The following is a 27263-nucleotide window of genomic DNA, read 5'->3' as shown; positions in this document are numbered from 1 at the left end:
ACGGTCTCTTTTTTGGACCAAAATTCCACTGTCCCTCTTTGCTCTTTAAATGTCCTCCTTTTTATTCTCGGGTAGGGGGGGGGGGTATCTGCTATCTCTATTTGACTAGATTCTTTCAGAAACTAGCACCCTGGTTCCTAATTATACAAGCTCTTGTAATTAACCTTCCTTAAAGTGATCCTCTGCCCCATGTTTAATGCATTAAACATTTGTGTGCATGTGCTGCCACCAGGTGGACACTTTGCAGAACAGCATGGACTTTCTTTACACTCTGCTTGTGAAATGTTATGCTACAGGGGACAGGAACTATGCAGTCTCTCCTCTGCACATAAGGGGTATACATCCCATTTTCAAAATTTGCACGTGCTCCAATCAAAGCTTAAAGGGGCACTCTGATTATTTTATATTGATAGCCTAGTCTCAGGATTGGTCACCAATATCAGACGGACAGGGGTCTGACACCCTGCCGGACAGCTGTTCTGCAGTAGCTCCAGAGCTCCACCCATTGTGTAGTGGACAGAGCTGGTTACTGCAGCATTGCTTCCCCCCCCCCAAAAAAGAAGAAGTGAATTCTGCAGTAACCAGCTTTGTCCACTATGTACAAAGGGGGAGCTGTGTAGTTCCAGCACTGGAGCCAATGCAGAACAACTGATCGGCCGGGGTGCAGGGTGTTGTTGGACCCCCACTGATCAGATAATGATGGACTATCCTGAGCACTGGAAAACACCTTTAAAAAGACTAGCACTTTGGGTCTATCCCTGTTGGTTCCAAAATCTGCACATACTTATTGGTTAAAGGGTTTGAATGAGACCTGTGTCTGGTAAATTGCTCTACTCAGTTGGATGAAGCTGAGCTGCAATACTGCACACAGCCACAGACAAAATTGGCGCTGTTCCTGGAGAACAAAACAAAGAAAAAAAAATAGCCATGTTTTCCTAATCCAAGAACTGCTGGGGTCCCTGTGACTTGTGAACGGAATAATCACAATTCTCCTCTAAAATGATTTAAAAATATTTTATTAAATTATCAGAAATTTCTGATTCCCCTTCTGCCCATCAAGCTTATGGTGACAATTTCATGCACATGTATCGCCATCTGCAGGCTGTGTGAAGAATAGCACAGAGGCTGCTTTCTAACTCTTAAGACATAGGTTATTACATTGGAAGAATGTAGGTGCAGCGGCCCAGGAGGCACCTTTTCTTCCCGTGGGGAACATCCTGATGTTGGGGTTCCTGAGATGTTGAATGTATGGGTGAAAGGGAGGGGGTGTAAAGTAAAATGGCCGGAGTATGGTGTAGGAGTCAGTAACCAGGCCAGAGGTAACAGAATAAACATCTCTTTACTATAGTACAAATAGGAGTTGTAGTACAACCAACGATATATCAAAAACACAGCTCCCACAATAGAAAATGCAAATCTCCTGAGATGGTTTTGTGTGGATTCCTGCAGAATCTATGGCTGTCAATCTCACTTTTGAAATTGTGCCTGTAATTTGCTACGGAGGTGTACAGTTTTCAGACACAACCGACCAAGTTGTGTCTGAACAGTATTCCCCTCATTGCAGTAAAGTCTAAATAGTTTAGGTAGCAGGATACCTCACTGATTCCGATGCTCAGCCATACAGATTTCTTAAAGGGAACCTGTCACCAGTTTTATGGTGTCCTAACTAAGGGCAACATAAATAAGTGACTGATTCTCTTAGCAAAATGCTGGGTCGCTTTCTTTAATTGACCCAGTCAATCTGCCAACATCTTGTATTGAAAAGCTCCAGCTGATAACGATGAGTCATGAATATTCATGAGCTCCTGACTCTCCCCGCCCACCTGCTGCTGATTGACAGTTATTTTCCATAGGAATCAGCAGCAGGTGGGCAGGGGAGTGGCTATAGCTCTGAATTAAAAAAAACGCTGGACTCAAATCAGCTCATTAGCATGCGGCATCTTTGTGTGTATATTATGAGGTGACCATCTGTCACACCAGTAAGTGAATACATCTAAGGTACTTTTTAGTAGTTAATGATTGTATATAATTAGTTAGATTATAATCAAATATCCACATGACAGGTTCCCTTTAAGCTTCATCTCTTCCTTTTTGTAGATCATCTAGAGATTGGTCAGTCTCTGCAGCTTTAGTCCAGTCTTGTGAGGAATGGAGCACATGGAGTTGCTTCCTCTCCTTGCCAACTCCAGGCTAGAACTCTCTAGACACAGCAAGGGGGGGAACCAGGATGTACACCGCACACAACCTTCTTTTTTGCCTAGGGGCTTTTTACACACCTTGATTGGTCCTTGGGTATGGGTGTGCAATCTGAGGAGATCAAGACTGCAGCCCCATTAGAAGGGAGGGATCTACTCATGCCGGACTCTAATTGGTCATTGACAGCTTTGGAAAAAAGGTCTAACTTACTAAAAATGTGAATAAACTTCCAGAGGTATTTACATCTTTGTCATTTTGTGAATATCCACAGGATATGCCATAGATGCCTGATAGGTGTAGGTTCCACTTCTATTACCCCTAGCCAATGGGACAATGGATGTCATAGTTCCCCTAGAGTTCAATGGAGAAGTTTGTGCAAGAGCAGCCACCTCACTATTGAACTCAATGGAAACTGTGAATTGGTGAATGGGGGCCAGAGGCGAAACATGCTCCTATCAGGCATTTCTAGAATATCCAGTTGATAACTCATACATGCTTAAAGTGAACCTAAACTTTCACCTACACTTTATTACGTGTAGGTTATAAAAAACTATTCTAAAAGTGATTAAAAGAAAATTTGTAATATACTTTATTTTTTATTTTCCTTGAGAATTAAGCACCTTTAGTGCAGGTGTCTATAAAGCTTTAGAATTTGTACACCGCTGACATGTCAGAGGTGTACTGATGTACAGATTCCACCGGGGCCACGGGGAGCGATGTACAGGCACGAGCACACATCACTGCTCCTGCCTGTGCCAGCTCTGCTAAAGCCTGGCATAGCACATCGTCGGCAGGAGCAGCGATGAGAGCTCCGGCCCCTGATCGCTCTGCTAAAAGCCTGTACTAAAGGTGGTATGCAAGGCTTTTAGCAGGGTGGAGCGGGCAGCTCTGCATAGGACATCGGTGCTCCTGCCTGTGCCCACTCCTCTAAAGCCAGCCATAGCACATTGGTGATGTGCTATGCAGAGCTGGTACAGGCAGGGGCAGCAATGTGTGTTCCTGCCTGCTCGGGGTTCAGTAGCAAAAAATAAATAAAAATAATCATATATTATACTTTATATATCACAAATATTCTTCTAATCACATTTAAAATAGGTTTTAGTAAAGTCTGTGTGAAGCTTTAGGTACACTTTAAGATGGGGACGCCCAGTTACACCTCTACTTATGGCTGTAGATATGTGTAACATCTAAATAAAGTAAACAAAAAAAATAAAAAAAATTATTTTTTGAATTTTTTTATTTTAAAACTTGATTGAATGGTAACCACAGAAATGACACTAATGATTGGGGTCCATAGATCAGCCCAAATACGCAAAAAAAAAAAAAAAAGTGCAGGAGGAGATCAAGCGAATCAGCGATGGTCTAATAGTATAGCAGAGTATGCATCATACATATTCAGGGCTAGATGCAATAGGACACAATACAAATAGACGGAGCAGAGCTCTTCGCGGATATTAGAGCAACACTTGCTGCCATCTTCTGAGGTGTCTGGCGTCTTTGTTACTACTTCATCCAGTGGACTCCAGCCTGTGGTGATACTTCCACTCCCAGCATGCACTGACAGGCTGCAGCTGGGAGTTGTGGTTTCACAAATTGATGGCAGGTTGAAGAACAATTCTTGAAGCAATTCTTCCCGTTCCTCAATTTTTTTCTACCTAGTCTAAGATTTCGGCCTCCTGGTGACTCATCGGGAAGGACCAGCAGAGCTGCAATGTATTGCTAGAATTCCCTGTGACCATTACAGCGCTTATAGCTACAAGTAGGGGCAAGGTAGCCACCAAGAAAGCAAGTCATGCGGTTGCTAGGCAACCCAAACTTGCACATTCTGCATATATATTCTATATAAATATATGCAATACCAAGTATACAGTGTTGTGTCTAGGCAATTACTGTAGCTGGTAAATATATTAAATCTGACCTCCTCCTCTAGGGATGAGTGAATCGACTTCAGATAAAACATCTAAAGTCAATTTGCATAAAACTTTGTTTCAGTACTGCTCCGTATACTGTTAGAATGTATTGGCTCCGATGAGCCGAAGTTCTTACTTCGCGAAGTCTCGCAAGACTTTGCATAATAACTTCAGAAATTGATTTAGAGTGTAAAAAAAAAAAATAATTCCCGAACTCAGGTTCGGTTCCAAGTTTTATACGAATGGACTCCGGATTTTTCATCCAAAGTCGATTCGCTCATCCCTATCCTCCCCCAAACTTTGAGGAGCATTGTAGGGATACCTGGGATGATGTCCATGTAAACTCCAAGAAATCCACTTTTAATCCCTTGTAACACTTCCCAAATCCTCCCCTATCCTGAAGATATCACCTCCATGGAACTTGGGATTGTGGAACCAGGGAGATTAAATATTGTATTTCTTGGTCATGGAACTTGCAAGACCATCATTCCAGGTATGCTTACACTGCTCTCATCACCTATATAGCACTATCAGCAGTTCTGAGGGGTCAAAACTGTTGACAGACACTATTTAAAGCAACTGTCCAGACGAAACAGATTAATTTTTTTATGTCTAGTGCAGGACCTGAGGAGATGGAACAAGACAGAGAAGACCACCAAAACAATAAGTCATACATGACCCCATTAGTGCCCGCACTATGTAACAGTTTATCTGTTTTATAGGAGTGTCCCTTTAATTGCACATGTATTTTTCTATCAATTAACTGACGTACTAATTTAAAATCATAGTTAAAGGGGTTCTCCAGGAATTAAGAAAATGAAAATACCCAGTTAATTATAAATATATTCCCAAATACCTTTCATTAGCTATTATGACTATGTCTAGGGTGCAATCATTAGGAGAAATAAAATGGCCGCCGTCCTATACGTACTCACAAAACCTGTCCTAATCACACGGGACAAGTTACTTCAGAGCAGTTAGCTAAAGAGCCGCCTCATCCTCCTCTCTGCTCTACTTGTCAGGGATTATCATAAGGAACAGTTTAATGTGATCTATGTCTGATGAATGTCTGTAGGAATGGAGTCCATGAGGAGACATGAAGTACAGAGAGGACGGACTGTGGTAATGGAGACTGCATACAAGTGCTGCAGCTCATCAGCCCCATCCCCACCTCGTCTCTGTACTTCATGTCTCCTCATAAACTCTATTCCTACAGAGATTCAGCTGAAGATCTTATCAGTTGTATTCAGGATCATAATCCTTGACAAGCAGAGCAGAGAGGAGGATGAGGCAGCTCTTTACCTCAGTGTTCTGAAGTAACTTGTGCTGCTGTGCGAATAGGACAGGCTTTGTGTGCCCTAATAGGACGGCGGCCATTTTATTTCTCCTAATGATTGCTCAAGAGACTAAACGAGCCATAATAACTAGTGAAAGGTATTTGGGAATATATTTATTCCTGGAGAACCCCTTTAAGTGGAACTCTATAAAATATATTGATTTTATAAATGGACATACCAATGCAGAGTCGATCTGATTGGTCAACTGTTGGACCGTGCACAATTCTAAAAGGGGTTGTCCAATTTTAAAAAGGACTGCTCTATTTTAGCCAAAAATAGCGCCATCTCTATCCAGCGGTTGTGTCTGAAATTGCAGCTTATCACCATCTAAATGAATAGGATTGAGTTGCAATACCAGACACAACCCATGGACCAGTGTGGCACTGTTTCTAAAATAAAAAAAAATATTATTTCTAATCCCAATCTGATCTAAATCAGAGGCTCATTGAACAGCTGACCCCTAAGCATCATCTTGGACCCCTTAATAACAAAGCAGGACCGATGGCACACGCCGAATTCTATGGAAGGCGGTGCAACAGGGAGCAAAAATAGCAAGCAGGAATATTGTATCTCCGCCCAACAGCAACTCCCTGAACCTGACAAGAAACGGTCAATATATTGCTTTCTTAAACCATCCCAAAATATCAAGAAGTAAATAACATTTTTAGAGCAAAAATGACTTAAAAATGCTTAAAAAGGCCATATAAGAAGTAAAAGCCTTCTCACACTATTGAGCCACCAAAAAGCTCAAGAAAAGACGATTCCCAATTTGTAAAATCTTAAGTTTCAGGATAGGGGTAACTATAAAAAGCCAAACGTACAAGTCAAAATATATACAATGGGCGGTCACTTTACATAAAACTCCACTATGAAAGATCACCTCAAGTAAAATGTGAACCTTTTGTGGCTTAATAGAATAAAAGCTATGCTTGAGATACAGAAAATGTAATAAAAAAAAAAAAATTCTCAAAATTGAGGTAAAATAAGGGAATAAGGTGTCCTTTAAATTTTGGACTCACAAACATGCGTGCAAAAAGGCTTAAAGCAGATATATCAAATGGTTTCTCGTATAGGTTTGGCTCATGAGAAGGTGGTCTGAAGGAATCTCTAGGACAGGAACAAGACCACGCATAGTGGTTGGCTCTGTGCACCACCAGTCCGCACAGCAAATGATAAGGTCAACGCAAATTCAGATCTCTTCTCAAAGAGGTTGTCCAGTATTCTACAGTCATCACTATCCGATTGGCAGGGGTCCGATACCCTGTACTCCCCTCTGACCAGCTGTTTAGTTTTGGTGACGAAACTAAACAGCTCTGTCCATTGTGTAGTAGACTGTTATTGCAGCGCTGTGTCCACTGAAGAGAATGAAACTACTACAGAATAGCTGGTGGGCTGGGGTGCTGAAGATAGGCCGTCACTTGTAAAATGCTGGACAACACCTTAAAGTATCTACCGAGATCCAAAATGGCTGTGAAAAGACCATGTAGACCTGCAGTGGCATATTTTTTTATGATTGGATTTTACGCATTTTAGCCTAAAAAAAAATACCCAAAAAATTTATTTTTTCAATTGGTCTTTATTAAAAATGTTCAGCCGTTTTCTGAGCTACTGCAGGCTGTCAGTTTCTGTTTTCTTTGAACACAGTTACCTCACAGCTTATGTGTAGTTCTTATCTCTGATCTCCTGACCTCCTAAACACTTATTGAAGCCATATTCTTATCGGTTTGATAAGAATTGAGCCATCATGATTGCTTATGATATCAGGAGATCAGAGATAGAAGATACACATGAGCCTGCAAACATACTGATTTTTAACCCTGCAGCTCAGAAACAGCTGAACTGAACTGATTTTAGCCCAAAATGAGTAAAATGCAATCATAAAAAAAAAAAAAAAAAATTGTCTTTGAAGGTGTCCACAGTCTAAAACCCAGATTTCTTAAGACCGGCAAGCAAGTTGAACCTATTAATATCACAAAGAGGACACAAACACTACAGTAATAATCTCAAGAGGTCTTGAGTTGGTTTCCTTTTACAATAACAAGGCAATCTTTTACAGGGGACACAGAGTCAAACATGCTATTTACATTTCACATTTTCAAGATGTCTGTTCTCGAACAGCCTCGTTATTTTTTTTTTCCATTTAGGCTGTTTTAGTCAAGGATATGAATTAAAAAAGAACAATGAAGCGAAAAACCCAGGTGCATAACAATAGCATTGTGCTTCCTAAATGATGTCGATTAAGTGGAAAGATTAGTCCAGAAGGGTCTTATTTGGACCGACTTGGCTCAGTTTTATATCCTGCGGCCCAAGCCATTAAGACTTGACAAAAAAAAAAAAACATAAAAGTCATCATTTCTTGAGATTGGTGGATATTATATTTATAGTATGCAAAGGAGTCCTCAGAGTTTTCTCCAAAAACGAATGGCACAAGTCCATGGTAAAAGTGAGGTGCGGTACATTGACTATGTACATATCACATCCCGTTACAAGGTTGAGGAGATCTCTGTACAACAACCACAACAATCCCAGTACTATTCCGCAAAGCTTTCCGGCAAGCCGATAGACACAATGGATGATCAAGCTCAATAGCTTTAGCACCAGTGATAGAAGTTGGAATTCTCCAGTTGTAGACATCTTGATGGTAGGTGGTGATATATATATTTTTTTTCTTGAGATCTGGCTGTGACAATATGTCCCCCATGAATCGAATCTCATGTCCAATAGATCGGGAAAGTAAATAAATAACGCAAATGTATTTGTAAAAGTAGGATCAATGGACAAAAAAACAATAAATCCGAGCTGGTAAAATAAAGTAGGACTCCAATATGGCATTTATAAGTACACCCGTTTTGGGAGTGACTGGGGTAGGGAGGGGAAAGATAGGACATACCAACAATTCATACAATGTAGGCTATAAAGGAGAGGAGTAAATGCGTTGTCGTCTATTGTATTGTGTATAGACATCCCCCTGTCTTCCATCAGGTCCCGGTCATTTTCCATGATGTTTATGAATTGCATTTACTGTCTATCCATTAGTAGTAAATCACAAGTATAGCAATGCCAAGTAGATTAACCACAATCAACAGATAAAAATGAAGTTTTTCTACGAGGACATAGTGGTCTTGGGTAGGTTTTAGCTGCTCTGTTAAACACAATTGGCAAAAAAAGGGGGTAAAAGGCAAGAATGGGTAGGTGGCCCTACGAAGGTCTAGTGGTCACTTCTTCACAACAGCATTAATGGAGGTATACGACGCTCACATCTCATCAAATTATTTGCTGCCAACCAAAAATCTGTACTACTGGACCCTCCCAAATTCTGTATAGTTTTATCCTCGGCTGGTCCTAATCTTTACAGTTTCCATGCTTGTTGCCTGTGTAAGGAGATCCTACAACAAGTCTGTGAAGGACGGAGAGGGATCTCTTGTATGGCATGTGAGACAACTTCACGGAAGGAAAGGGTGGGTCACTCAGAGGTTTCTATTCAACCTAAACACCCTACAGAAAGCACTAAGGGGAGCTTGAGAAGAGAAGCAGCTTGGGTACAGGTATGAGATATGAACCGGATGATGCGTAGGCAATGGCGTTGTGGTTTAGGTTGGCAAATTTCCAGTCATTTAAACCAAAGCAGACTATATCACAACGCATTGAACCGCAGACGGAGGGACAAAATGCAGTAAAGCGCCTCATGAGGAGACCAACACGACATGCAATTTACAATATGGAATGTGCACAGAAACTCTGGTCAGTGGTGTCATAAAATTGCTGCCGACCCGGCGAATGGTTTAGTGCATTTTTAGTATAAATTTAATATAAAGTGGTTTCCAAAAGGTTACAAATAATACTGAAAAAAAATAAAAAAATTAAAAAAACACTGGCAAAGTACGCATGGGGGAAGGGGGTCATTAAAAAGAATGGTGTACGCAGACGATGTAAAAAGAATACAAAATAAAACGACATACCATATAAAATAATAAAACTGCACCTCATGGGTTAGGAAAAAAAAAAAGAATTCCTTTTGAAAGGCAAAATGAAGAGAAAACATTGAGAAATAAAAGACCCCAGGAAGGAGCGAGCTCTCGACATAGAAATGGTTATGATCCCTGGACTGAAGACATGAGATGAGCTCCTCATTGAGGTCAGCCATTACGGAGGGACATCCCAAGAAACTTGTCATTCCATGCAACGGTCTCCTTTGTTCTTCCCGTGGACAGGAGGCAAGAAGTACAGGGAGGGGTGTCTAGGGATGCCAACATTTTTTTTTTGTAGACACATTGAACCACACAGTGGATTTCAGGGGGCTATGGCAGGAGGACTTCTGTCTGTAGACGTCTGCATCACCCGCTTGTTTAACGAGCTTCTGATTCTGGGCGGTTAGTAGCCAGATACTTTGCTCTCATGCTTGACGTGTACTGGAGGGGGGGGGGGGGAGAAAAAACAAACAAAAAAAACAAAACAAAAATAATTAGTCTAGTCAATGTCACAGAATTGGAATCCATTTGTAAGAACCCACTTTATTCTTCGCAGGATACCCGCCACAGTGAATGAACAAATCTGCACGACAGGATCAGACTGTCTGACCACAATCTGACCCGTTACGCTAAAACATGATGGATGGTGAGTACATGGAAGTAGCGGTATGTATGAAACGAAACAGAAGACTGCAATGAAGACTGTATAGTACAGATACAAGACGTGTGCTGCATCACCCATCATCAAGGCTCAAGGATAAGACCCTCATTATGGACGCTATTCCCTGAACTCCAGCAAAAGATTCAGAAATGGCCATGTATGAGGGCCCCCCCCCATGTGTGTCCAGGACTAGTGACTTCTCTATGTCAGGCTGGGGTTCCGGGGTTGGACTCCCAACTATCAAACATTGATGGCCTATGAATGTTTTATTCCCCAAAAAGTACTAAAAGCTTGTCTCAGAGAGGTCAGTGGAATGCCCCTAGCCCTGCTCCTGACACCCCGTCTGAGGTCAGCGAAGCCGCTACCGAGGAACATGTAGTGTTACATCAGAACAATGGCCGCCCTTGTAATACGCTCAAGTCTGACAGCATGGGAGCCGCTCTTAGAGGAGGGTCTCAGGCACGGAAACCACATTGGGCATACAGTCAAGGGTGTCTTCATGAGATAACTCCCTTAATCGGGTACCGGTATTTCCATCACGGTACATTTACAAGGTATGCCAAAAAAGTCAGATGGATAAAGGCTCTGCTTCTTGAGAACGGGGTCTGCTTGCCGCCTGCGCATGCACAGGTCTTTCCATTCGCTTCTAAGGGGAGCTTGGTTGTCCTCGGGACTCCCATAGAAGTGAATGGAAAGGACTGGACATGTGCAGCCACCTCAATACACTGCAGCTGGCGAACAGGCCCGTTCTCTAGATAACGAGGCGTGTTTGGTGGAGAAAGGCTGACATTAAAGGGGAATTCCCATATCGGGGTCTTATATCATACTCCGCAGTCTCTGCCCGACTATAGCATCAATGCAAGTCCAATTGATGAATCGGAAGTCGGCTGAAACCATAGAGAGTCAGAAAATGTTAATTTGGGCGTGACTCTGCACCCGCGATTCTGAAACCACCTGTATGCACTGGTACAGCGGCTTAAAAGTACATACCGTATGCCGCTCTGCCCCAATATTTGGATATGTACGTAATGCATTAATGAGATGCCACAAACCATGACAATAAAGCCGCAAGAACAGGATCTTGCTGACAGTTTCCTGTAAGATTCTTCTGCACTACGAGAAGGGTTTGTCAAGCCATTTAATTAAACTAAGAAAACCGCTGAGCGATAAAAGAGGTTATACTTACCTTACCAATCCCCTGCAGTTCCAACCCTTACCGATTTCGGTTCCTTCTCGATCACATGCGACAGACATGTGACCGCCGCCGCCAATCACTGGCTTTCAAAATATACATTTTCAATCAATGCTAGACTTATATTAAAAATGCTCTACCCAAATACAGAGATCAGTGACCGTCTCTATAGAGCCTCCCGACCCCACGTCTACTCTAATCAATTTAAATTAGTTCTGATCCATCAAGCAAATAGTAATTTGCCCCCTAATACTTACACTGCCCCCTAAGAGTGGGCAATTCTCAAGTGATCATAATCAGACTCGGTTGCACATAGACGCCTACACGTATGGACAGGAACGTGTGCCCCTAGGTCTCCACCAAATTGGGCGTTTTAGGGGACTTTCACGCTTGCGTTTGTCTTTTCCGGCACCGAGTTCCGTCCTAGGGGCTCTATACCGGAAAATAACTGATCAGGCATATCCCCATGCATTCTGAATGGAGAGCAATCCGTTCAGGATGCATCAGGATGTCTTCAGTTCAGTCTTTTTGACTGATCAGGACAGAGATCATACCGCAGCATGCTACGGTTTTATCTGAAGACTTGCCTGAATGCCGGATCCATAGGAATGTATTAGTGCCGGATCCGGTATTCAAAATACTGGAATGCCGGATCCAGTCTTCCGGTCTGCGCATGCGCAGACTGGTAAACATGTGGGGGGGGGGGGGGGAAACAAAAACGAAACGGATCTGTTTGCAATCAGTTTGCATACGTTTTGCCGGATCCGGCAAGTGTGAAAGTAGCTTTAGCAAATAGTAAAAAATTTTATTTTTATATTCGTTACGTTTCGGCAGAGAGGTACATGTGTTTTATTCCTACAGCGGCTGCAGCACAGGAAACGGAAACTTCCCCTGGCAAAATCATGTGCGTCCTGTGGGGGCTGCGGGAAAATAGACATTTGATGATCGGCGTGGTGGCTGAAAAGGACTTGTCTGCGCAAGACGCCCACAATTGGGCCATCCACCATTGGGGCCAGTGACTGGCTGCAGCAGTCACGTGGGTGTCACTACTTGATGGCATTTCCCCCCCTTGCGCCAATTTTTGCCGATCTTGAAAACCCCTTTAAAGAGGAGCATTCCCTATATAATAACGTTTCTGAAGCAGCTTTTCTTGTGACTATGACTTCCTTTACGATTCCCTCATCTGGAACTTCATTGCAAACTGCTGGCATTTCCTTCGTAAACGTCTAGCAGGAATAATAAGGGAACGGCACTATATAAAGTCATAAGAATAGATGCTCCAGAATTGGTAATAAAAGGGGAACTTAACGAATTGGGGGGGGGGGGGGGAAACAGAGGGGACATCCTGCTGTCTGATTGTGACAGTGACAATAGACTGCAGTCTGCACCCGGCCCACGTGGATGAGACGGGGACTGTGAATTTCTTACAGAGATACTCCTGTGACCTCACATGTTCCGTACTGTACCAGTGACCTTCACTGGTCACCGACCCAACCAATGATATTATAAAGACAGACATTTCGGATGCATTAATGGCTCCCTGAGCTCCCTCGACCTACGTTTCTGGATCACCTGAATGTAAGTGTATGACAATAACAGCCATGAAAACAATGGAGGGAGATGATGGGAAATCCACCGAATGGTCATTGTTTTCTGCAGGAATGGAGGTCAATGCGCTAACACCTGTGGAGGGGAAGGAAACAAGAGAGAACAAAACACACCAACAATTTACAGCCCCAGAGTTATTGAAATGACAGACACGGGGGGGAGCGGTGAGGGGGGAGAGGTTCGCAAGCTGAGATAATCCTCATGCATGCAGCGAGCAAGTGCGTGGTGCCACAGCTCGACCCTCTGCCAAGTGTGGGGACGGCCAAAGCCGGATCACAAGAAGCACAGCAGGCGGTCAGACGCGGTGTAAGCACAGACAGCGCAAGTCCATTGGAAGGGGTCAAGCAAGGATGAAGAGGACGTGTTCAGCAGAGTGTGGGTGCGAGGTGTCTGAAATGTCATGATGGAGAGCCAGCCTGATACTAAAGAGATCCACATCTGGTCCTACAGACTGGGCTGTTCTTCTAGAACAGGGCTAGGCAACCTACGCCACTCCAGCTGTTGTTAAACTACAACTCCCAGCATGCATACTTGCTCTGCTCTTCTAAGACCCATCTTAGAAATGAATGGAGCATGCTGGGAATTGTAGTTTCTCAACGGATGAATTGCCGAAGGTTACTGATCCCTGTTCCGGAAGAATGTACGAGACACAAGAGAGTAGTCCTAAATGGCTTCTGTCTCTTCACTTTATGATCAGTGGGGGTCCGATCTCTGGGGCCCCCACAGATAATTGAAAAGGGGCTTACGGCAGAGCAAGGGATAACGGGGTTGCCTGCCAAGTGGCTAGGATCACCAATGGGCAGGTGGCCCTTGCATTCTCAGGCTCAGCAGGACCCCCAGCGATCATCAAGTGATGGCATATCCTAGAGTAAACCTTGCATGATATTAGGAGATGCATGTAGACGTGGACACCTCTCTGGAGTTGGGCAGAACAGTGTTATAACGACACACTTGTAGGTTGTGTGCTGACAAACACAAATCTATTCCGTCTGACAACCATAATTTGAAGGAGTAGTATGAGACAGAAGCAAGGGCCACTCTGGACCACAGGCTGCATCTGGTATCATTATACCCATCTCCTACAACCCTCTTCAAACAATATCTATCATTTCACAAAGTTCTGAATGGCAGGGTAGGGTGCGGCTGCTAAAATGAGGGGGCTGAGCGCTGAGCCTGACCATTTCTGTTTGGCTCTGCTCAGTCGTCCTGGGAGAGCAGTGACAGTGATGTAAGGATTCCTAGGAAGTCTATCCCTTCACCGCTCACTATGGGAGCTGGGTGGTCAGCATCTCTATCACAGCTGTGCTTCCAAGTCTGTCTCTTTTTCATTCTATTCCAATGGGAACAAGAACTTTTGAGGATCCCGTGACGGCAATTGGGCAGCAGGAGTGTCACCTGTTCACATAGTAAATATGCATGTGTGACCCTATGACGAAGTCAACTAATTTTATAAAAGGTCCACGTGCTAAATGTGGTTTCATCCAAATGAAGATCTGGCAGGTAAGGAACATGCGTGCTTGGCACAGCGATTGCTATAGAGAAGGAAGGGTGAGTGACTGTCCGTAAATTCTGGAGATCAGAGGGACGGGAGGCGCCCCCGACAGCGTCCTGAGGCTCCAACATCATCTGCAGGGAGAGTCACACTTTCCAGGTTTGTTTTATATGCTTTTTATGTACTTTGGTAAGTACTTGATGCATTTTAGTACATTTTGTTTTGGCATTTTGTTCTTGAAAATGGTGGCAGTAGACGTTGTCACGTCGTATGCGAAAAGGACGCAGGAAAGTGAGATTTACACATGCACTGCACCATTTAGGCCCCTTTCACACGGGCAAGATTTCCGTGCGGGTGCAATGCGAGAGGTGAACGCATTGCACCCGCACTGAATCAGGACCCATTAATTTCTATGGGGCTGTGCACATGAGCGGTGATTTCCACGCATCACTTGTGCGTTGCGTAAAAATCGGAGCATGCTCCTCTGTGCGTTTTCCACGCAACGTAGGCCCCATAGAAGTGAATGGGTCTGCGTGAAAATCGCAAGCATCCGCAAGAAAGTGCGGATGCGGTGCGATTTTCACGCACGGTTGCTAGGAGACGATCGGGATGGGGACCCGATCTTTATTATTTTCCCTTATAACATGGTTATAAAGGGAAAATAATAGCATTTTTAATACAGAATGCATAGTACAATAGCGCTGGAGGGGTTAAAAAAAATAATAAATAAATAAAAAAAAGATAAAAAAATGTAACTCGCCTTAATCCACTTGTTTGCGCAGCCCGGCTTCTCTTCTGTCTTCATCTTTGCTGTGCATAGGAAAAGGACCTGTGATGACGTCACTGTGCTCATCACATGGTCCGTCACATGATCCATCGCAATGGTGGTGGACCGTGTGACAGACCATGTGATGAGCGCAGTGACGTCAAAGGTCCTATTCCTCAAAGAAGAAGACAGAAGAGACGCCGGCTGCGCAAACAAGTGGATTAAGGGGAGTTAAATTATTATATGTTTTTTTTTAACCCCTCCAGCCCTATTGTACTATGCATTCTGTATTAGGAATGCTATTATTTTCTCTTATAACCATGTTATAAGGGTAAATAATACAATCTACACAACCTTGAACCCAAACCTAAACTTCTGTGAAGAAGTTCAGGTCTGGGTACCACATTCAGTTTTTTATCACACGTGTGAAAAAACACATTGCATCCGCGCGATAAAACCTGAACAACGGAACGCAATCGCAGTCAAAACTGACTGCAATTGGGTACCTACTCGCGCGGGTTTGCCGCAACGCATCCGGACACACTCGTCTGCAAGGGGCCTTATACTTCTTCTTAATGTCAATGGTCTACTCTATAGGACTGTGATAACATAATGCATGTCTGGGAAGACCCTTATTCAAGTCACTCAGTGTCAGACCTCTGGTACTTGTCCTAGAAACGGATAATTGGGCATTAAAGGGGTTTACCCGTGTAGTAAGAAGGGATGGCAAATCAGTAGAATATGTCATCACTTTATAATCAGTGGAGGTCCAACCTCTGGCCTCCTCCACCCACCATGAGAATTAAGGGAGCTGCACCTCCTAACTGTTCCTCGCACAGCTGTATTCGCCTGAATCGGGTCAGGGTGCCGGAAAAAACTGAACACCAGCGCTGAGTCACAACCATCAGTGTGGGGTCCAGGTGGTTGGATCACCAGCGATTATAAGGCCTAACCTAGCAATATGCCATCACTTTATAAAATAGGAATACCCCTTTAAAATTCTGTGTCAACGGGAAAAGCTTAAAAGGGGTTGTCCCATCAGAGACATTTAAGGAATATTGTTAGGATAAGCCATAAGTGTCTGATAGGAGCGGATGCCAGAGGTGGGACCCACACCTATCTCCAGAACGGGGAGAGATCAAGCCGCTCATGTGTGACCACCCTCCAGTCATCACTACTGGACTTCTGGCTCAGCTTGTTCAGATGTCCTATAGTGTTGAATGGAGGGGCCACATATCCACTCACTGCTAGGAGACTTCATTCCTAGAAGTCCCATAGAGAGGACATGCCTGGTACACTCTTCATTCACTTCAGGGCCTTGTTCTTGGGATAGGAGCAGGTCTCAGAGGTGGGGTTTGCACCCATCTGACCATAGCGACATATCCTAGCAATTGGCCATAAAAGTCCCAGGAGGAAGGACGGGGGGCAAGGAAAAAGAATAACTTCAGTACAAAGTAAAGTGCGAGATGCAATACCTGTGGCCAGAAATCACAGTAACGGAATACAAGTTTACCCAACATGGCGCGTGATGCCTCTGGAGTGCAGATACACGTTTGAAGAACATGCTTATTTTTACGAGGATCTAGGGCCGGGCTGTAGAAATCACTGGACAGGAGAGGCGAGCAGACAGTGGCTGATCACGGCCTCCTCTCTTAGGCTCTGTTCATAAACCCTGATGGAAGCCTCTGAGGTACGTCGCTTTACTGCAATACATCGGCCGTTGACCCCATTAATCCGCAAAAACGTATACAGGCCCAGAATATGCCAAAAGCGCCTATGTGGCATACGCTGAGGGGCCTATGGGTGTGTCGGAGGTTTACAATGGGGAATACGCCCAATATACAGTGTAAGGGTCCATTCACACGTCCATAGTGTATTGCGGATCCGCAATACACCCCGCCGGCACCCCCCCCCCCCCATAGAACTGCCAATTCTTGTCCGCGGACAAGAATAGGACATGTTCAATTTTTTTTACGGAGCCGCAGACCGGAAGTTTGGGGCCGCGCTCCGGAAATGCGGATGCGGACAGCACACTGTGTGCTGTCCGCACCCATTCCTGCCCCATAGAGAATAAATGGGTCCGCACCAGTTCTGGATAATTGTGCGGACACATTCTACGGATGTCCGAATGGAGCCTAAGGGCTTATGCACGCGGCCGTAGTTTTGGTCCGCATCCGATCTGCGTTTTCTGTGGATCGGATGCCGACTGATTCATTTCAGCAAAGATGTCTGCATCCGCAAGTCTGTGCCCCGTAAAAAAATAGAACATGTCCTATTCTTGTCCATTTTGCAGACAAGGATAGGACATTTCTGCAGGAGTAACATAAAAAACATGGCGGCAAACACTCGGACAGGATCCGCGTTTTGTGGACCCGCGATTTGCAGACCACAAAACATTTACGGCCGTGTGCATGAGCCCTACCCTCAGAGGCAACCAGAAAGGAGTTGTGAATAGAGCCTTACGCCATCACGTTGTTACCCTCTGCTTGACATATAGGACGGGATAAGGTCCAGACGTATATGTCCACCGGACACGTACCATAAACGTGATGTGAGCATAGCCTTACATGGCACAAAGCATGCTGGGACTTGTAAAGTGAGGTTCCTGTGCTGGCGACATGTCGCTTTCACAATGGCCGCCACTAGGTGGAGGAGGGACAATGCCCTTGGTTCCTACAAGAACATTAGTCAGATGTTTGGTGACCATACCTGTCCCAGGCTTTGGTTGTAGTGTTTTGGGAGTTGATGGCTTCAGCCGGGAAGGAGGAGGAAGAAGAGTGCAGGGTAAAGGAGAAGGAGAGGGTTGAGTGAAGGAGGGGGGACCTTGGTTTCAGTACCTGTTCCAATAGCGAGCGCCGTTACCAGTACGTCCGTGCACTGTCCGAGGGTTTAAACTGCCAGCTCAAATGGCTGCTACTGTCCATGGCAGCCAAATACAACTGTGGTGTTGCAGGAAAGAAAGAGAAAAAGAAAGTGGAGCCTGAACGTGCATGAAACATGATATAGTGCAGCCAACACATCATGGTGAACTGTACATCCATGTGTGTGCAAGAGGGGGCGCTATCACTCTACAGGAATAGCTCTGGATCAGAAAAGGGAGCACACGGGGGGGAAAGGGAAGACTGGGGGAAGAGAGAGCAACAAACACTGGACCACGTCAGACGTCTCTACACCATCTCACTGCAAGACAGGACATTTCCGGAATGCTGCTCTTTAGATACCAGTACCTGGTAAGTATGCGTAATGGAGTAGCGAATGACCCCCAAATTCTGCACGACACTCAAGGCTGGCACTTTTAGTGCATGTTAGGGGCCACAGGACCCCCCACTTACACATCCATCAAATTGATTCAACCTGCAAGGAGTCGGCTCCCCAAACCTTCATGCTTTTCTCATCATCTTCTATCAAACCGTCCTAAACTGGGGGTATGTACCCCTCCAACCCCTAGTTCCCCGAGATGACTGGCCACCCCATTACTTTTGTCCTTAAAGGGGTTGTCCCCTTTAAGGGGGGGGGGGGGGGGGTCAGCTGAACGAACGTTTGGCCGTCAGCGTGGTCCTGACTTGTATCTTCTAAGATCGCATCCTTCATGCGACTGCTAATGTTACTGATGTAAATAATTCCTTCAACTGGATCTCTGGAACATAAAGTATGGAGGACAGATAAGAAAAAACGTAACCCTACCAATAAAGTCTTGGCTGTGAACAGTTCAAGTGCCATCGCCTTCCCCATTACTACCGCGCTGCGATGGCCAGACGCAATCAAGGATGTCAGAGTAATGAGGTTAAGCTCGTTAAGCCTTGCACGACCATTCCATTTGCTAGTTAATTTTCCCTTTAATGAGCAGCCCTGGGGAGAAGGCAGACTGTGGGGGTTGGGTCATTTGTCATTTCCGAAATCTTGAAAGCAGGCCGGCCATTATAGATGTGATCCACATAAAACGTATCCCTCTAGAAGGCTGTACTTACCCTATGGCCCTTTTCAGTCATATGTTGTTAATTCAATTATATTTTCAGTGACTTAATGTGCATAAAACTTACAATCTAAGGCCTCCCGCACACGACCGTATGGCTTTTTCAGTGTTTTGCGGTCCTTTTTTCACGGATCCGTTGTTCCGTTTTTTGTTTCCGTTGCGTTTCCGTTTCGTTTTTCTGTATGGCATATACAGTATACAGTAATTACATAGATTACATTGGGCTGGGCATAACATTGTCAATAGATGGTTCCGCAAAAAACGGAACGGAAACGGAAGACATACAGATGCATTTCCATATGTGTTCAGTTTTTTTGTGGACCCATTGACTTGAATGGAGCCACGGAACGTGATTTGCGGACAATAATAGAACATGTTCTATCTTTAAACGGAACGGAAAAAACAGAAATACGGAAACGGAATGCATACGGAGTACATTCAGTTTTTTTGGCGGAACCATTGAAATGAATGGTTCCGTATAAGCAGGAGATACTTCTCCTCCACTGTCTGTCGGTCTGTGAGATTATCCTCATGATCCTGACACAAACAGCCTTGTAGAAAACCTACTGAGAACACGGGGTTAATCTCTTGCGCCATTCTTCCATCTGCAGTCGGTGGCTGAGGGGTGTGGCCTAGTAAAGGGGCAGGGCTTTGTGATCTCTTGTCCTATTGCAGACAGAACAGGGAGGAGGCTCCTGCTGCAGACAGTTGTCTTACAGTTAGAGACAGTGAGGAGGAGCAGGGGGGTACATGGCTAAGGGGTGTGGCCTAGTAAAGGGGGCAGGGCTTTGTGATCTCTTGTCCTATTGCAGACAGAACAGGGAGGAGGCTCCTGCTGCAGACAGCTGTCTTACAGTTAGATACAGTAAGGAGGAGCAGGGGGTACATGGCTGAGGGGTGTGGCCTAGTAAAGGGGCAGGGCTTTGTGATCTCTTGTCCTATTGCAGACAGAACAGGGAGGAGGTTCCTGCTGCAGACAGCTGTCTTACAGTTAGAGACAGTGAGGAGGAGCAGGGGGTACATGGCTGAGCTCCTGGGCACAGAGGGAAGGTCTGTTTATCAGCTTTAGGGTCCATTCACACGTCTGTAGTGCATTGCGGATCCGCAATACACCCGGCCGGCACCCCCATAGAACTGCCTATTCTTGTCCGCAATAGGATATGTTCTATCTTTTTCCGGAGCACACTGTGTGCGGTCTGCATCTCTTCCAGCCCCATAGAGAATGAATGCGGAACGGGTGCGGACGTGTGAATGGACCCTTAAAGGGAGTCTGTCAGCACAATTTGACATTATAGACCGCTTACATAGCGCTGTAGCATAACTATAGATGAGCCAAATGGTACCTTTGTTGTTTTGTTCTGAAGTTTACCAGAGGCAAAAAATGCTGTTTTATTCATATGCAAATGATGCCTCCCAAGTGCCCAGGGGCGGCGTTCGGGCTGTAGGTGCCCAGGCCACTTTGCCTTCTTCTCAGATAACCCCAGCATCTTGCTTGGCCCGCACCGTAAGCTCCTTCCTCAATTAGTGTACTGGCCGAGATTGCGCCGGCGCATGCGCACTGCATGGAGCGATGCCACTGCCCATAATGGCCATCACAGTGCGCATACCCGGGCCGGCGGTGAACTGCGCACTCATGGGATCTCGGACAGTACACTGGATGATGCAAGAGGCTTACAGGGCGGGCCAAGCATCAGGCTGGGGAGGGGTTAAGTGAGAAGAAGGTAGAGCGGCCTGGGCACTTGCAGCCCAAATGCCGCCCCTGGGCACTTACGAGCCCAAATGCCGCCCCTGGGCACTTACGAGCCCTCATTCGCATATGAATAAAACTGCGTTTTTGCCTCTCGTGAACTTCAGAACAAAACTACAAAAGTTATGCTACAGCGCTATGTAAGCGGTCTATAATGGCGAATTGTGGTGACAGACTCCCTTTAATTGTAGTGCGCGACAAAATACGATCAAAAGAAAAGGAGGAGCTGGAATATATTTGAAGCATTTTCTGTGTTTAGTGTTCCTTTAACCTTCAAGGAGCAACATTAGCAGTCACCGTGTAGCCTCTATCTACATTTTGTATTTTCATTACATTTAGGGTATGTGCCAGGCACTGTAACCACCCCGGCAGCCCCCCTGACAAGACCATCGGAGGAGTTCATGCTTCGATGCTCTCCTTTGCCCTGTGCTAAATCGCGCAAGTCAAAGGCATTTTCTGGAGTTCCGGTGACGTACCGCGGCTCTCCATGGGGCTGCCAGGTGGAGGCTTCCGCCCAGCAGTGAGCCCGGTGACGTCCCCTGCACTGATGGGCAGGCTTTAGCGCTGCCCTAGCCTGTAAAACGGCAGTGTGTTATAGTAAATAAAAGAGCCCGTGCCCTGAGCGATCCAGCGCAGGGCAAAGGAGAGCATCGGAGCATGAAATGCCAACATCGGGGGGCTGCCGGGGTGAAATTATGGGTATATCCAGGTTCAGCTCTGAACCCAGACAACCCCTTTAAAGGGAACCTGTCAGCCGCACTGTGCTACCCTCATGGAGGGCAGCATAGTGTAGGGACATACTCGCCAGTTTCAGCAGTCTGTCACTGCTGTGATGGCAGTCAGTACTTCTAGGCTACCTGCACACAGGGGCGAGGTGTCTTGCCGAAATTTTGCATGAATTTCTGTAAGGCCTCTTTCACACAAACGACACAGATAGGTTCAGGGTGCGTTCAGTGAAACTCGCACCATTTCGCAAGCACGTTCAGTCAGTTTTGTCTGCGATTGCATTCAGTTTTTTCCGCGCAGGTGCAATGCATTTTGAGCGGTTTTTCACCAGCCTGAAAAAAAAATCTGTAGGTTTACAAACAATATGGCCTCTTTCACACGAGCGAGTTTTCCGCGCAGGTGCAATGCGTGACATGAACGCCTAGCACCCGCACTGAATCCTGACCTATTCATTTCAATGGGTCTGTGTACATGAGCGGTTTTTTTTCACGCATCAGTTCTGCGTTGTGTGAAAAATGCAGCATGTTCTATATTCTGCGTTTTTCACGCAGCCCTGGCCCCATAGAAGTGAATGGGGCTTCAGTGAAAAACGCATTGCATCCGCAAGCAAGTGCGGGTGCGATGCGTTTTTCACTGATGCTTGCTAGGAGATGTTTGTAAACCTTCAGTTTTTTTATCACGCGCGTGAAAAACGCTTCAAATCGCATTGCACCAGCGCAGAAAAAACTGAATGCAATCGCAGACAAAACTGACTGAACTTGCTTGCAAAATGGTGCGAGTTTCACTGAACGCACCCTGACCTAATCCGTCACGCTCGTGTGAAAGAGGTCCATCTCCTAGCAACCATCAGTGAAAAACACATTGCATCCGGATGCAATGCGTTTTTCACTGAAGCCCCATTCACCTCTATGCGGCTAGGCGTGCGTGAAAAACGCAGAATATAGAACATGCTGCCATTCATACGCAGCGCAAAACTGTCCATTCGGACTCCTTGAAATGAATGGGTCAGGTTCACTTCACGCATCGCACCCGTGCGGAAAACTCGCTCGTGTGAAAGGGGCCTAAGACATCCCTCCGCACCAAAAACCACACGTGTTACTTGCGGTTTTTGGTGCGTTTCTGATGTGGTTTACCGCAGCGCTCACCTTTGCTTTGAAAAGGATGAAATCTGCACAAAAGAACCACACAAAGAAATGACATGCTACGGATTTCAAACCAAAAAGCAAAAATGTCCACGAGATGTGAAATCTCATACACTCGGCTGGTCCTGTACTATGCTGCACGAGAATCGGCTCATAATCTGCAACACATGTGGGTGGCCTTGGCATACTGACTTGTGAACTCTCAGTGCATAGCAGCGTTTCGAGGAGGATTGATAGGTCTGAGGCGGCTTGTTGCCGCCCCCCCCCCCCCCCACCCCCTTGGATGATCTGACAGGTTTAGGAAGAGGGGGGCGAGGGCAGTGAGCAGCATCAGACTCATCTCTCTCGCAGCGCTGGCAAGAGGTGTGGGATGTATCAAGTCAGTTATCTAAAAGTACTGACTGCCATGAAAGCAGTGGTGGCCTGTCACTATACGATGCTACACAGTGCAGGTGACAGGTTCCCTTTAATCGAAACCCTCAATGCAAAGTCAAAAATGGCATCAAGTAACAAGGAAAAAAAATAAAAATCAGGAGATTCATGGATGTCGTTTCACCAGAAATAACACAAAGGCAGAGAAGAACCTAAAGAAAGGATCGGATACAGGGTGAGGTCTGCATAAATCTGTTGGTTCATTTGTAAAAAATTTAGATTGTTTTCCATAGGTTGAGCTCACCGTCTTCCATCAATCACCTTCAAGCTAAAATCTAGAAGAGCTCACCGGTCACAGGACACTTCAATCGAAGAAAACAAGAACACCTTACTTTGAAGATCAAAGATGAAGCTCTGGAGACGTCGTTGTGGTCATTTATTCCTATTAAGTCTCATTAAAAGCAACGCATTTCGGGACATCTGAACACCTCCCAGTCGCTGTAGCGTGATGGAATCCCAGATGCCCTGAAATGCATTGGAAGCTTGAATACATGCAGCGTCTCCGCCGTACACGTAACTTCAGCGTTGTGAAGAGCGCGTCCTGAACAGGTGATCTCACCAATGTCTTCCTCTACTGCTCGTTACCGAGCTTTTTTTTTACCCTACGAGGAGCTGCTTCCGTTCTGTCTCTTTGTAGTGGCATCAAAATCACTCTAGAGAAATGTGTATTTCCAACTCTACTCTGCCTCTGAATGTGGTGTGGAAGAACGCGACACCACTACCAAATCCATTTGGTAAAACCATCTGAGAGCCTTGCCCAAACATCTTCGCTGCGCCTCACGAATTGCCTTCTAGCTGACGGAACAGGGTTCCTACAGTCACGTTCCAAAATAAAGTAAAAAAAATAAAAACCTTCCCCAGAAGAGATGGGGATGTTACATCAACCGAAGGGGAATGGCCATGGTTTGGGATGAGATGTTCGCACGAGCAGGTATGGATGTGATGGTTTAGGTGTCCACATACTTTTGGCCAAATGCATTGCTAAAAAGAAACCCAAGATCTTGTGCTCTTGAGATTTTCTGTCCTCCCTTCTAAAGTCTCACTATCAGGGTTCAGGTTCCTTCAGATTAATACGGAAAAGGACAAAGCTGGAGTTGTTTGATGGGTGTGCCCCCAACCTTCAACAGGTTTGCCCAAGAAAAGGTATATGTGGAAAAGGTACCTGAATGGGACCATATATAGCCAAATACAGGTTAAAGGGGTATTCCCCAGCTAAGACATTTATGGCATACAGTATCCCTCTAGTAAGCTATTAATGTCTAAGAGATGTGGGGCTAACCTCTAGGACCTACACCTATCAACTGGTTGGCTGTTGCACCCAGCGGGGGGTGAGAGGTGGTCCCATTTATTTCTATGGGAGAAGCAGAACACAGGGAGCCCTGCAGTTTCCATAAACACGGCCACCTCTCGCATCCTGGAGGCAGCGTCACTTGGGATGGAATTCGGAGGGACAGGATCAAGGGACCCCCTTTCTAGAACTAGATATGGGTCCCAGAGGTGGGACCCGCATCTACAGACATTTATAGAAGATCCTCAGGATATTCTACACTATCTGGAAAACTTACTGCGATTGAGCCGAGATTGACAAAGTACAAACTGCTGGTGGTGCTCAGTCAATGATCTTGGAATGACCACAGGCAGATGTACAGCATCTGTACGACCATTACCACGCCAGAGGGGCAGTCGGTAACACAGAAAGTGGAGATGCCCCCAGTATCAATGTGACCCTGCCTCCACATACGCCCTGCTGCAGAACTCAATATAAAGGGGGCCCCACCGTGGTTGTAGGATCGTTGACCGAGCCCCACTAGCAGATTATACTTAGTTCAATCACAGTTTTTCTGATCATTTTTGGGCAGTGAGATGAGAACACCACTTCTTTAAAGGGGACCTTTCATGGATTTTTTTTAGTTTAATTAAATACCTTTACTTGTGGGGTACCCCCGCTGATGCTGCCACCCTGCCTGTTTTTTTCAAATACAGCTCGTACGCCCCGCAGTGCCCCCTTGCAGTTTTCCCGCTCAGTATCCTAATCCTGAGCATCGGTACAGGGAGGAGGAGACACCAGGGTTTCTCAGGGAGCGTCTCCTTCTTCCTGGCTGTGCCGCGATCCAATCCAAGCGGAGAGCTTCACAGTCAGGGAGGAAAAAAAAAGCTCACCTTCTCCCTGGCTGTGACGCTCTCCGCTGTGATTGGATCGCGGTACAGCCAGGGAGAAGGAGACGCTCCCTTGAGAAACGCAGGTGTCTCCTCCTCGTCCCTGTACCGATGCTCAGGATTAGGATACTGAGCGGGAAAACTGCAGGGGGGCACAGCGGGGTGTACGAGCCGTATTAAAAAAAAAAAACAAAAAAAAAAAAACAGGCAGGGTGGCAGCATTAGCGGGGCAAGGAAACCGGCAAGTAAAGGCATTTAATTAAACTAAAATGCCAGTGAATATTTCAGATCCAATATGTTGCCCATGTTTGGATAAATAGTCTAATCCCCCAGTTAAAAGGGGTTGCCCAAGACCAGAAACAGTACCACTCGTGGATTGTGTTTGGTAGTGCAGCCCTCGCGCTGTCTTAGCCCCCCTGAAGCAACCTTTGAGGTCCTGCACTTATGGCTAATAAAATCAGATATTGCCCTTTTTTTTTAGCACAACTTTAGTGTGAAGAAGTTATAAGCGCGCCAAGTACGCAGTCCGTTTTTTTCCGATGTTCAGGTACAATGAAGATCATTCCCTTCTCCCAGCTTTTCTACAGAACCAAAAACTGCAGCCTGAAATGCGTCTAGTTCAGTACCGACAATGGTGCTGAGGATTGCTGTACAAAAAGTGTGGGAAGCGAGGAGCACTAACACAGTCGGCTCTGCCTTGATGATGGGGGTGAAGTGGTGACAAAACTTACTGAAGGAGGAGGTGACTCACGGCCAATCAGAGGAGTGTTTTCACAGCGGGGATTTTGGAAGTTGGCATTCTGACTCCTGCAAAAATGGAAACACCTTGGTCAAAAATTGTGGCTTCAGAATCCAAGCGTCAAGACACAGACCAAACAGATTCTGCTCAAAGCGGCCGCCTACAAAAGCCAGTGGTACAAAGAGATGCCAACCATAGGAAATGCTGATAACCACGCCACCACCTATACAACATAGACCAAGGAGGAGGAGACTGAAAATACCATAAGATGCCCTGCTCAAGGGGAGACGGTGCCACTCAATCTCCCAGCTAACTCCTAGTACTGTAGGCAAACGAGGGGCATATCTAGTCTTGTCAGTGCCCCTTACTGGCAAAGAGGGTGCAGGCTGCAAGAAAGGTGGAAGGCCCTTCTGGTGAGCCCTCCTGGCCAGTAAGGAGAACCAACGGGGCTCAATTGCCCCAAATTACAGAAGGAGAGACCTTCATCACAGCCATACCCACCACCTCCCACTGGCCATAAAAGATCTGATTGCCAAAGGTTTCTAAAGCTCCTACAAGAGCGCCAAACTACATTGCCAGGATGCCAATGATACCAAGGCACTGCCCCCAATGGACCTCAAAAAAAGGAGACCCCCAATAATTAAAAGGGGTTATCTGGGATGTCAAAACTGACGGCCTAGCTTTGGGGTAGGTCATTAATGTTAGATCCTTGGGGTCCAACTCTCTGTATCCCAACTGTTTAAAGGGGCCATGGTGCCCTGTTGAGCGAAACGTCTCCTTCATTTTTTACCAGACGCAGCTCCGTATTTTTGGTCGTAGCGGTGCCTGGTCTTACAATTTGTTACGGCTACATCCTATTGAAGTGAATGATACTGAGCTGCAATACCAGGCATAGTACAAGGCTGTGCCTGGTAGACCATGAAGATGGGGCAGCTCAGCCGTGCCTGTCTGCTATACATATGGTGGCTTCTACCTACCCAAAAAACTATTGGTCTACAGATTTACAGATTCCAGCTTAAATCCATGTGTGACTTATTTAGGAAGAAGCGATCAGGGTCTGCTAATTATAGTTAGAATTAAAAAAATATAAAAAAAAAAAGTTGCAGTTTTACTCGTCTTCTAATTTTAAGAGAAACTGAACAAGCAGCTGACAATGAGGTGATGACCATATAAAAGTACCCAGGTAAATACCATGCGTGTGCCATGCCTTCACCCTG

At 45.6% G+C, this 27263-nt stretch overlaps 1 protein-coding gene across 3 annotated transcripts in view; it reads right to left on the bottom strand.

The window, feature by feature from the left end:
* Positions 1-7433: 7433 nt before the first annotated feature.
* TTYH3 (tweety family member 3) overlaps positions 7434-27263 on the bottom strand; it is a 78108-nt gene continuing 58278 nt past the window's right edge. The window contains exons 13-14 of one of the 3 annotated variants that reach the window (XM_044305124.1): positions 26059-26114; positions 7434-9852 (exon numbers count right to left, since the gene is read on the bottom strand). In XM_044305124.1, coding sequence (XP_044161059.1) covers positions 9815-9852; positions 26059-26114 — 94 coding nt within the window. In that variant the 3' untranslated portion in view covers positions 7434-9814. Of the gene's footprint in view, positions 9853-26038; positions 26115-27263 lie in introns of all 3 variants that reach the window. The other 2 variants (XM_044305123.1, XM_044305125.1) reach the window with 2 other exon arrangements.

Source organism: Bufo gargarizans, chromosome 8 (assembly GCF_014858855.1).
Source record: "Bufo gargarizans isolate SCDJY-AF-19 chromosome 8, ASM1485885v1, whole genome shotgun sequence".
Taxonomy (NCBI): domain Eukaryota; kingdom Metazoa; phylum Chordata; class Amphibia; order Anura; family Bufonidae; genus Bufo; species Bufo gargarizans.
Note: the sequence above shows the minus strand (reverse complement) of the source record. Positions and strands in the feature narration are given on the sequence as shown.